Source organism: Polyodon spathula, chromosome 10 (assembly GCF_017654505.1).
Source record: "Polyodon spathula isolate WHYD16114869_AA chromosome 10, ASM1765450v1, whole genome shotgun sequence".
Taxonomy (NCBI): domain Eukaryota; kingdom Metazoa; phylum Chordata; class Actinopteri; order Acipenseriformes; family Polyodontidae; genus Polyodon; species Polyodon spathula.
In genome coordinates, this window is record NC_054543.1 from 48,464,758 (window position 1) to 48,477,383 (window position 12,626).

Consider the following 12,626-nt stretch of genomic DNA (forward strand, 5'->3'; position numbering starts at 1 on the left):
CCAGTCTCAATGTGAGAAAGAGAATGGAATACTTTATCCCAGTCCCAATGTGAGAAAGGGAATGGAATACTCTACCCCAGTCCCAATGCAGGAAAGGGAACGGAATACTCTTGACAGGCATGGCTCTACTCTTGACAGGCAAGGCATACTGTTTACAATATAAACCCCAACACATCGATACTTGAGCTGAGTGCTTCCATTGGGTTCATCTGAACAGAAACCGAGAGATGTCATGGGAACTGATTAAATATCCACTGAGCGCTATTGGAAATCTCAGCATCTACCCGATTGCAGTACTGATATAACAAGAATGAAAAGGAAGTGGCTCCCAGTACAACACAGGACTGAGGCATTCAGTTCAGGCAAGATGATTTTATTACTGAAATTCAACCCGGCCGTGTATCCTGAATAGAATCACAGATTAATTCAAAACACAAGTCTCTGTACAGCCCCTCATTGGGGCCCTGCCAGCATACAAACCCTTGTCAGCTGTAATCTAACCAGGGCACTTGTGGGCCTGTGTGGCAGCTAACACTGTACTAGTTTGCATGCAAGGCCCTGTTTGAGCAGCTATGTAACCAGATAGCCAGATTGAATTTGCTGTTTGTCAGCACAGCAGAGCGACATTGGGCTTTTACAAAAACACAAAAGTATTACAGGACAGAAAAACATGCTCATAAAAACAAGAACATCAATCAATTCTATAGAACAGGAGCAAGATCTACCCCAGGCCAAGTCTCTAACACCACGTTCCACCGCAAACAGCTGGACAGTGCGAGCGCTCAAAGAAAAACATGCTCGTACTTCCATGCTATGATTGCAATACAAAACAGAGTTTCTTGCTCTGAACGTACCAGAAATACAAATGAATCTCAGTGCAATGCTTCTACAGAATTGTCTTATATCAGTAGTTTACTAGACGGCTGCTGTATTGGGACACTTGAAGGCGTTTCCTCCCAAAAGATATCCCGCTGACAGCACGAAACAGGGATTCAGCAGCATGAGAACTCCAATCTGCACCTGTTGCTGTCTGCATATGTAATGCAAGTACGGAAGACAGTCCTACAGCAAGGCATCGCAAATTTGAGTAAAGTCTGCTGAACTGTGCACATACACAACCTGAAAATGAAATTACATATACACACACATCAGATTAATCCCCCACTGTTTTGTTTTTTCTGCGTGCAAACAAAAGCATTCCCATCGCAAAATGAAACTCAACTCTGCACTGGCAGAGGGTGCACTTCCCCAGTATTCAGAACCCACTAAAGGGATCTAGTCATCTTTTCAAGGTCACATGGCCAGCAGGCTATTTAGGACGCACACAGAACACCTTAATGGATTTGTCTGGAAAGCGAACAAAAGCTGCATTCAGATTGTGTTTCTGTTTCAAGCACGTCCTTGGGAACATGCGCTCCAGCCAAAGCAACACAAACGAAGCACATTTCACTAATAACCTCTGTTTTCAAAGAGGATGTCAATCTTATCAGTCATAAGGATGAGGATGTCAGTCATCTTATCGAGAAGGCAGCGCTCTTATCACATATTTAAGATGGTTTTACTGAGCAAATCAAATGGAAATCATAGATGATTATGAAACACACATGGTCTGAGATTATAGTCTTCAATGGACCACTTCGCTTTCTAACTACTGTAACTATATATAGATAACCTCATAGTTTTCTCTTGATCTATGGTGGCATTCTGGCCCAATCCTGACATGTGACAACGCACTGTTCCCAGGCAGAGAGGACCCACTCCATTTACACAAACTTTCTGTCAAGGTCTTCTCATTGCTCTTCTGATTATTTCTACTGTCATATTCTCAATCATCATTTCCACTTACCAAGCATGTACATTTATATGAACCCTTCACTGGGTGAGGATGCCTAATGTCACATGTGGGGGCTGCTGTTTATATATATATATATATATATATATATATATATATATATATATATATATATATATATATATATATATATATATATATATACACACACACACAGCTGTTTGATCCATTCCTGGCTTTGCTAAAAGTTTAGTAAGGCATACCTGCGTTTGTGACAGATACGTTGTGGCTCATAGTAAACACAGAATGGGTGAAACTGCAATAGAAGCCTTATTCCCATCCCTGTTATAGTCCAGGCTCTCTGTACAGCATGTGATAGGATGGCAGTAGTTGTGTGATAACAATGGCTTGTATGGTAGTCCAGTTGATGCAGATTTCACAGGTTAACTGCACTGATCTGACGTGCGGGGATGATTGTTCCAAAGCAATCTTGTTTTCCATGAATGGATGGCCAGCTCCCGAGAGGAAAAGGGCAAACACTGCCCAGCCCAGCAGAGTGGCACCCTCTTCCATTTTAGAATGTAAATGTGTAAAACAGGATGAAGCGTCAGCCTGGCTGAATTGGTGCAGAAGCATGCACTGCACTCAGGGCTGCCTCAGGGGTTACCCATTTCCATCACTAACACTCTGCCCACTCTGCTCTTTAAAAGAGAAACAGGAACGCCATTCTCCTCAAAAGAATCAGCCAGTGATGAAGTCAACACCACAGGCTTTGCCTCTTGTAAACAATATTTACAAGCAGCGACACGGTAAATAAAATACTCTGAAGCACAACGGCTCACTTTCCATACAAGTCAAGGCTGTCAATGATCAAACACAGTCATTTCTGGTTTGTGAACTGCATCTGCTTCACTTATGCAACTTACAGAATTAGACACACTAATTATATACAGTTTATCCTCACATTCACCCCCCTTCAATAAATTCTTCAAAAAGGAGTGTTCTACATATTTAGAAGAACAAATTTGCTAATACTCTACATCAATATTAGTAATATTGAACTTAAACATAATAATTTTAGTAGTACTGTATATGAACACAATTCATTTCTCACAAAAAAATGAGATTTAAACCCCAGCAAAGTGTTAAACACAGCTTTAAATGTCATTAAGAATACAGCACTGCATTACACCAATATCACAAAAAGCAGCACATGACTATTTTTAGACGATGCAAGGCACCTTTCGAATGAAACTGTAACAAAGGCGGTATTTTATACTCTCTTTAAACACAGCATAGTAGAGGCAATACAAAAAAAATCACCCGCTGATCGATTAGAGAAACTGCCATCATTTTTTTAAGATAGCTGTAAGGGACACACATTCCTGAGTCCCAATCACCACTCCCCCTTTTAAATAAAATACAAATGCCATCCAGTTTGGAATCTTACCTTCTCCAGCAGTCATAGTGAGAGGATTCCTTCTCCTCACACGCACGCACACACAAACACACAGTGTGCTATGCAAGGAGCCCTAGATTCAGCTCTGTTAGAATCCCCCCCCCCCCTTCCAACTAGTCTTGTGACCTCGCAGATGACAACTGCCGCCCTTCTCCAAAATAAAAGCCTGCAGCTCCCTCCTGCTTCTCACAGCCCACCTCCCTCTAGTATAATATCTATGTCTCAGCTCCAGCCTTGAGTTTACAAGACAGCTGACATTCCTTCCATGGTAATGAGGCACAGCAGACTGCAGCAGTGAGCTTTTCTGTTTATACGTTTGCATGTCTAATAAACGACGAGTTACACACAGAGGCAAACAGATGAATGTTTTTTTTTGGTTTTATATACCGGTATTTCTTTTTTTAATCCCTCATCTATCATCCGTAACGGAACCTAGAGTTTCCACGTCCATTTCCACAGGAAAGCACCCAGCACTGCAGAGTAAGCACGTTTTAACAATGAGTTGAAATGGCCAAACGCCACAATATGAAAAGTTAAATCAGGCAGCGATTGTGTGCACTAAAACAGGCTCTGAACAGCACACAGGTCCTTTTTGACAACTGCACCGCCCCCCCTGCCACCCTCTCACAGCTGCGGTGCTCAGCTGTTACACTTTTAATGAAAATTCTCCTGAACCACAAATTCAGAAGCATTCAAAATCAATTTTCCAATGCAATCGCTTGTGCCAGACACTATGGCATTCTGTAGGATGTTTTCAAGCACAAGATAGGGATGCAATTTCGCCAAATTCAGCAGATGGCATGTACTTCTTATAACATTTATAAATATCCATCTGGGCAAGTGAAGAAAAAACAAGAAGAACCCATAACTACTGTAGTTCAAATTCCAGATTATGTACAGTAGAGATTTCAGGAGGAAGATCTTGATCTTAACATCATGAAAATAAGACCACACAAATACATTTTAAGCAGTGTTTAAATGGGTATTTGTCCCACCGCCAGTCGTTTTTAATAAAAGACACTTTAGAAGATGATGTTTACCAAAAACTAAAAGTATCCCATCACAGGAACAAGGTGAACAGAGCTATGCCTAATGGAATGCAAAAGATAACAAAAGCCCGACTCGCACGGGACTAAAAATCACCACATAAACAGGGTGGCTTTGGATTCTTCACCGATGTCCATGAAATTGAAGCACTATTTACTGTGTATTTATGACTCACCTGAAGATGGCATCATGTTCCCAGACTTTTGCACTTCAGCGAACTTTGCAAAAATTACATTCAATCTGTTGGGGAGAAAAACAGAAAATAAAAAAAAAATTGCATTTATTCCTGAATCCAAAAGAGCGTGACTTAGAAAACACATATCAAATGATAAACAAGATGAACCCTTTTAACCAGACCAGCTCACAGGGAAAAACTGCATCTTACCACAGCAAGTCAAAGAAAGGCACCTTGAATAAGCAGACACCTTCTCTCCCTCTCTCCCTCTCCCTCTCTCCTTACTTCCTTACTCATACCAAAGTCACACCCCAGCCAGCCGGATACAGCAGACTTACTCAAAGAGCCCTGGGAAACGCAGCCTGATACAGCAGACTTACTCAAAGAGCCCTGGGAAACGCAGCCTGATACAGCAGACTTACTCAAAGAGCCCTGGGAAACGCAGCCTGATACAGCAGACTTACTCAAAGAGCCCTGGGAAACGCAGCCTGATACAGCAGACTTACTCAAAGAGCCCTGGGAAACGCAGCCTGATACAGCAGACTTACTCAAAGAGCCCTGGGAAACGCAACCTGATACAGCAGACTTACTCAAAGAGCCCTGGGAAACGCAGCCTGATACAGCAGACTTACTCAAAGAGCCCTGGGAAACGCAGCCTGACTTACTCAAACAGCCATGGGAAACGCAGCCTGATACAGCAGACTTACTCAAAGAGCCCTGGGAAACGCAGCCTGACTTACTCAAACAGCCCTGGGAAACGCAACCTGATACAGCAGACTTACTCAAAGAGCCCTGGGAAACGCAGCCTGACTTACTCAAACAGCCCTGGGAAACGCAACCTGATACAGCAGACTTACTCAAAGAGCCCTGGGAAACGCAGCCTGACTTACTCAAACAGCCCTGGGAAACGCAGCCTGATACAGCAGACTTACTCAAAGAGCCCTGGGAAACGCAGCCTGACTTACTCAAACAGCCCTGGGAAACGCAACCTGATACAGCAGACTTACTCAAAGAGCCCTGGGAAATGCAGCCTGACTTACTCAAACAGCCCTGGGAAACGCAGCCTGATACAGCAGACTTACTCAGAGACGTTCTGGGCTCAATTTACCCATTTGGATGCCAGCCTCTACTTCAGACCTGTGAACGTTACACTTCAAAACCAATCATGTAGAGTGGTCTGAAGCATACTTCCTGCGCATCATAGTCATGTGGCAGATACAGTGATGTTGCGACAGGAATGAATGTTTTTCTTGATGCTTTGCTGTATAAATAAGACCCACAGCTCCAGAGGAAGATTATAGCACTACACAATGGAATTCACACAATCAGTGGCCATGGAGAGGTTGGGATTGTTCAGCAATAACAAGCACAAGGGCTGCTTCAAACGAGAGCACGGCACATCATCACTTACACACGCACAGAAAGACGATCAAAGCCACACGTCAAAAGAGAGTCACACTGTTTCTTTTAGCATTCACCATATCCAGCAATGCAGGCAAGCGGTGTGATCATTCCTGGCTGCTTGCATACCCTGCAAACAATATTCCCACACCAAGATAGTTAATTTATTTGAATTTTAAACTAAATTGCTTTGATGAAATATTTATGCACCTGTTAAAAAGCATCTATAAAAACACTACAGCACTAAAGATTGAAATCTATTTAGCGGCAGAAGCACACGTCCTCCAGTAAAGGGAGAAACCAATTCTAGGGTTAGAGCAGTTCAGAATTATCTAGAGAGGATTCGCAGTAACTGACACGCACAGATTAATCCTCCGGAGTGAGGAGCAAGGGGGCGACCCATTAAGAACATAAGAACATAAGAAAGTTTACAAACGAGAGGAGGCCATTCGGCCCATCTTGCTCGTTTGGTTGTTAGTAGCTTATTGATCCCAGAATCTCATCAAGCAGCTTCTTGAAGGATCCCAGGGTGTCAGCTTCAACAACATTACTGGGGAGTTGATTCCAGACCCTCACAATTCTCTGTGTAAAAAAGTGCCTCCTATTTTCTGTTCTGAATGCCCCTTTGTCTAAACTCCATTTGTGACCCCTGGTCCTTGTTTCTTTTTTCAGGCTGAAAGAGTCCCTTGGGTCGACACTGTCAATACCTTTTAGAATTTTGAATGCTTGAATTAGGTCGCCACATAGTCTTCTTTGTTCAAAACTGAACAGATTCAATTCTTTTAGCCTGTCTGCATATGACATGCCTTTTAAGCCCGGAATAATTCTGGTCGCTCTTCTTTGCACTCTTTCTAGAGCAGCAATATCTTTTTTATAGCGAGGTGACCAGAACTGCACACAGTATTCAAGATGAGGTCTTACAAGTGCATTGTACAGTTTTAACATTACTTCCCTTGATTTAAATTCAACACTTTTCACAATGTATCCGAGCATCTTGTTAGCCTTTTTTATAGCTTCCCCACATTGTCTAGATGAAGACATTTCTGAGTTGCACAACTTGAATTTCAAAACAAAGCAACCAATGCAGTCTGTGAAATTATAACAAATTAAATACTTCTCGTCCTATTTACCAAATACCACTGCTACTAATAATAATAATAATAATAATAATAATAATAATAATAATAATAAACGCCTTTTTATAAATCCCTGGAAATGGTTCACAGTGCAAAATACATCTGTCATTTTCTAAGTTTTAGTTTCTATTTCACAAGTCTGAACGGAAAGATAACAGGAACCATGAAGTGTGATCAATGCCCTTTCCGTTCAGAAGCTCTGGGGACTGATCCATGTCTGTTATTCCAGGGAGATGTGTGTTTATTAGGAAGCCTCCTCTGAGGAAGACCCGAGGCGCTCTCTTTACTGACCAGTCAGCGAGGCCTCAGCTCTCCCCACCCCTGTACACAGAGCACATGAAAGATCAAGCGCATTCGAGGATCAAACCGCATAAAACAGCAATAAAAGAGTTTAACCAGGTACAACAAGAGCGGCCTAGAGAGAGAGAAAATAAAACAATATGAGAAAATTAAAGTCACTTGGATTCTGGAATACGTTTATTTTTCGATCTGTAAATGAACCAGAGCTCCAGTCTTGTAATGTTTACTGAGTACTTTCATTCAGGCACACCAGCCTTAACCTGGAATTGCACAATCTGAATGAGGTAAAACGATTGTGTTTCTATTCCTAAATACACCACCAGGTGGTGCTCTCACTCAGTACAATTTCCAGATTAAATAAAGCGCTTCTTGCAAGCTGGTTCTGGTACAGTAAATGGCTTTCCCCATAAAAGGACGTATGTTGAAATGATTTACCTGTACAAAACCAACGTCAGCTTGTAATTCAATTCTTGCACCTGGTAATCATAAAGTTTATGTTTTACTTTTTTATAAACTTAATTTAGTCAAGACTGGGTGTCTCTCTGCGGGTGAACAGTCTGTCCTTAAACCGAGGAGACTTGATATTCCAGGCCCTGAAGCCTTGTCCTGTCGTTCGGATAAATATCTACAGCCCTGATCATGCCACTGGTCGCCTCTTCTGCAGAGCCAAATCTAGTTTTGTAAAAGACTTGGAAGCAATCGGGTGAAATGAAAAAGCAGATTATCCAGTTAAAAAAAAAAAACACATTATTCTACAAGGAGCACAGCTGTTCCTCACAAATACTATTAAGACTTGAATAAAAAAAAAAAAAAAAAGAAACACAATTCAATAAGATTATGCTATAATTCAATACAAACTCAATATGTCCCCGTTAGTTCCCTGTATCACTGTATCCACATATGAAGCTGCAGTTCAACCTACAGTATAGAGTTCTGTGGGCAGAGAATGGCACACTGGGGGGGGGGGGGGGGGGGGGGGGTGTCTGCCTATCAAGAGCTGGCTCAGATAAGCTCATGCTGGAGTATGAACATGGAGTATTTAATTTATATATATAAGACTGTATTCTCAGTGTTACCCACCACCACTGGCAGAATCTATTAACGGGTGACTTTAAAAGAGACTCAGAAGACAATACAGAATAACACGTCACATCATCTATTGTAATAATGTCATCACCCTCCAACCTCCTCATTAAACATTACAGACAGGCCCTAACCCTGTGTACAGTTCTGCTGGCTGGAGAAGAGACTGTGGCAGCTAATTCCTGCAACATGAAATTATCACTGCATGCTATGGAGGCTCTGGGTTCAAATTCCACCCCAGTGAGAGGAGTTCGGTTTGATCAGCAAACTCATTCTACAACAATTCAGCATTCTTCTGTACCTGCAATGCACGTGCATCCACCTATTCTGTAGATACACACACTGCCAATCTGTTAGGATAACCTGACTGTCAGGAGGTACCTGCCGCCATGTTATAACAGACTGGACCATTTCAAACGCTATCTTTAGGTTTCAAAACCAAGAAGCTGTTTGGTAAAAAATAAGGCACAAAGTTAATCTCTGTACGAAGTGTTAATACGCACCTTGATTGGGGTAATCCCTTTTTACTGAGATCTGAGCGCACCCTCTCCCCTACATGTCTGTAGATTTCTACAAGGCAGTTCATTGCTCCATCGCGAACCTGTGCAGAAACAACACAAACACGTAAGTCAGTGATAAATAGAATACTGTGCAACCAAACTGTAATAAGACAAGCAGCCAGAAGAGGGCACTGTTTAACTGCATTTAAGACTTTCAGGCATTTTTCCCCATTGCAGAACACAAAGAGTTCAGTACTGCATGTGGACTAACAAAGCAAGATGAAAACGACAGGGGGGTGCTTTTAGATTTTATTACAGAGGGTAAGAACCCTGTGCTTGGACAAGTGATAATGGGCACATCCTCACAATGGGGAGTTTCCATGTGGTCGAATTGCACTCGAGACAATGTGCTCAAGCTCAGTGAAATGACCCAATATGTTGCAGGTTTATTTTCAGCCACAAACCTGACCCTCTCAAGCTGCTTTCCCAAACGTACATGCGCATCACCACTTCACCTGCAAATACCCACACATGGAAACTCCCCCATTGATACTGAACAGAGAGCAGGGCTCCGTGTTACTAAACAGAGAGCAGGGCTCCGTGTTACTAAACAGAGAGCAGGGCTCCGTGTTACTAAACAGAGAGCAGGGCTCCGTGTTACTAAACAGAGAGCGGGGGGGCTCCGTGTTACTAAACAGAGAGCGGGGGGGCTCCGTGTTACTAAACAGAGAGCGGGGGGGCTCTGTGTTACTAAACAGAGAGCGGGGGGGCTCCGTGTTACTAAACAGAGAGCGGGGGGGCTCCGTGTTACTAAACAGAGAGCGGGGGGGCTCCGTGTTACTAAACAGAGAGCGGGGGGGCTCCGTGTTACTAAACAGAGAGCGGGGGGGCTCTGTGTTACTGAACAGAGAGCGGGGGCTCCGTGTTACTAAACAGAGAGCGGGGGGGCTCCGTGTTACTAAACAGAGAGCGGGGGGGCTCCGTGTTACTAAACAGAGAGCGGGGGGGCTCTGTGTTACTAAACAGAGAGCGGGGGGGCTCCGTGTTACTAAACAGAGAGCGGGGGGGCTCCGTGTTACTAAACAGAGAGCGGGGGGGCTCTGTGTTACTAAACAGAGAGCGGGGGGGCTCCGTGTTACTAAACAGAGAGCGGGGGGGCTCTGTGTTACTAAACAGAGAGCGGGGGGGGCTCCGTGTTACTAAACAGAGAGCGGGGGGGGCTCCGTGTTACTAAACAGAGAGCGGGGGGGCTCCGTGTTACTGAACAGAGAGCGGGGGGGCTCCGTGTTACTATACAGAGAGCGGGGGGGCTCCGTGTTACTAAACAGAGAGCGGGGGGGCTCTGTGTTACTGAACAGAGAGCGGGGCTGCGTGTTACTAAACAGAGAGCGGGGGGGCTCCGTGTTACTGAACAGAGAGCGGGGGGGGCTCCGTGTTACTGAACAGAGAGCGGGGGGGCTCTGTGTTACTAAACAGAGAGCGGGGGGGGGCTCCGTGTTACTGAACAGAGAGCATGATTTAATCTGAACCGGAGGGAGGGTTGTTGTCAAAGCTGGATGTCCTATAAACTGATGCAGCATTTTTTATTGCATTAATGCCCAAATCAATACATGCACTGCCCCTCCCTCCCTGTCTGGGGTGTTTTTGGGGGTTGTGATAAAACATTCACCCAGGCTACAGTCCAAGACACCACAGAAAGCAGAGGATAGCCTGGAAACATTCAGCAATGTATTTGCATTTCCACATTTCACCAACAGAGGGCTCTAGCAGGACTCTGTCAGTAAACAATACTAATGCAGATAGCTTACACTGGCCCTGTGTAAACATTTAACTGGTGAGTTATTCAAAAGATATAAAAAATAAATAACTTTAAAAAAACATTCAAATACCCAAATACGTTATAATAAACATCTTACCTGGCTAGTTGGATCACTTAATAAATTACAGATGTGTGGTACAATTTTGCTTAGTGTTAAACCTTGAGCTCCATATCTGTAAAACAAAATAAAAAAACAGCTTGAGTGGATTCTGCAGAATATCAGCTGCACTGAAGCTCACAGTGTAACACTGGACAGCAGGGCTCAGTGTAATACTGGACAGAGAGCAGGGCTCAGTGTAATACTGGACAGCAGGGCTCAGTGTAATACTGGACAGAGAGCAGGGCTCAGTGTAATACTGGACAGCAGGGCTCAGTGTAATACTGGACAGAGAGCAGGGCTCAGTGTAATACTGGACAGCAGGGCTCAGTGTAATACTGGACAGCAGGGCTCAGTGTAATACTGGACAGCGCTGACTTTCTCATGGTTGATAGTACAAACTATTCTGCATCCCTGTTAAAGAATGCAGAGATGACTAGATCAGTGTGCACTGGGACGAGACTCTACTTACATTTTTAAAGTTGCAATAAGACAGAGGCAGACTCCCTCTCTGGTCCTGTTGTTCTTGTGTTTGAACCCTCCCAGCATTCGGTCCCAAACATACTGCAGGCACAGTGAAAGCAAAATGCACATTGCAGTAAAGAGACAGCAGGGACTTCACACACCATTCCCTTTCAAGTAGCTCATTAAACCAGCTTCACAAGACACTATTCTCTCTCTCTCTCTCTCTCTCTCTCTCTCTCTCTCTCTCTCTCTCTCATCTCTCTCTCTATATATATATATATATATATATATATATATATATAGAGAGAGAGAGAGAGAGAGATAAGATATAGAGAGAGAGAGAGAGAGAGAGAGAGAGAGAGAGAGAGAGACACACACACACACACACCAGCTGAAGCATCCGGCATTGCCTGGGGAAATCCAGTATTTCATGCATCACAAATTGGAGAACAGTAGCCTTACACACACACACACACACACACACACACACACACACACACACAGTGACAGAACAGCTAACTAAGCCAGCGCAGGATCACACCTGGGTTATTGAAAGAAGGCATGGCTGGACAGTCCTCGTTGCCTGTGGCAACACATGGTCACACTGCCAGAACGACTGAGGGCATGGCACCAGGGAGTGCAATACTAATGCAGCCTGGAAGCATCACTGCTCACACTGCACAGCACTGTACTGTATGGCACTTGCCTGTGGGTTAGCAGCTTGCTCCATGATCTTTAGCAGCAGAGTTTGATCCTGGTCTCGAACTTGATCCTTTGCGTCGCCCAGCCTGTCAATTAAACTTGGCAGGACTGCAAGACATTAAAACTGTTAGCTACATGAAGAACGCAGCTTTGTAGCGAGAGGGGGCGTGTGTAAAGCAGCTCATGTTACAGGTGATCAGGGTTATACAGCAGTGGTTGATCATATTGCAAGTTAAAAGGTAGCAGCGCATTTAAAAATAAACAGACTGCGTGCACACTGTACATTAATTTCATGTATGTGCATTCAGTGAAGACGTGTGGCTCTTACCTGTGCTGAGCTGGGCTCTAAAGATCACATGCATTCAGTGAAGACGTGTGGCTCTTACCTGTGCTGATCTGGGCTCTAAAGCGCTCTTGTAATCGCATGATTAAGGCAGATAAAATGTCCATACCCAGCAAAGCCACCTGGAAAACAGAAGAAACTCAATAAATACACTGAAAAACTACTGAATTAAACAAGCTTTTAGCACTGAAAGCAAATGTGTTTTAATTCTGCAGTAACACAACATCTAAAAAAATCAACATTTTTTTTTTAATCCAGATTACTTTCAAAGCTATAATAAATGTTAAAATGGAAAAAAAACCTACAT

The 12,626-nt window shown here is 43.6% G+C and overlaps 1 protein-coding gene across 22 annotated transcripts in view; it reads right to left on the reverse strand.

Moving 5' to 3' along the window:
* Nucleotides 1–12,626, reverse strand: part of LOC121322493 (CLIP-associating protein 1-like) — a 95,679-nt gene that overhangs the window by 56,399 nt on the left and 26,654 nt on the right. For 21 of the 22 annotated variants that reach the window (XM_041262561.1, XM_041262581.1, XM_041262583.1 and 18 more), the window contains exons 3-8: nucleotides 12,363–12,441; nucleotides 11,981–12,084; nucleotides 11,282–11,373; nucleotides 10,810–10,885; nucleotides 8,897–8,994; nucleotides 4,474–4,538 (exon numbers count right to left, since the gene is read on the reverse strand). In XM_041262561.1, the coding sequence (XP_041118495.1) occupies nucleotides 4,474–4,538; nucleotides 8,897–8,994; nucleotides 10,810–10,885; nucleotides 11,282–11,373; nucleotides 11,981–12,084; nucleotides 12,363–12,441 (514 nt within the window). Of the gene's footprint in view, nucleotides 1–3,242; nucleotides 3,337–4,473; nucleotides 4,539–8,896; nucleotides 8,995–10,809; nucleotides 10,886–11,281; nucleotides 11,374–11,980; nucleotides 12,085–12,362; nucleotides 12,442–12,626 lie in introns of those variants that run through there. The other variant, XM_041262582.1, reaches the window with a different exon arrangement.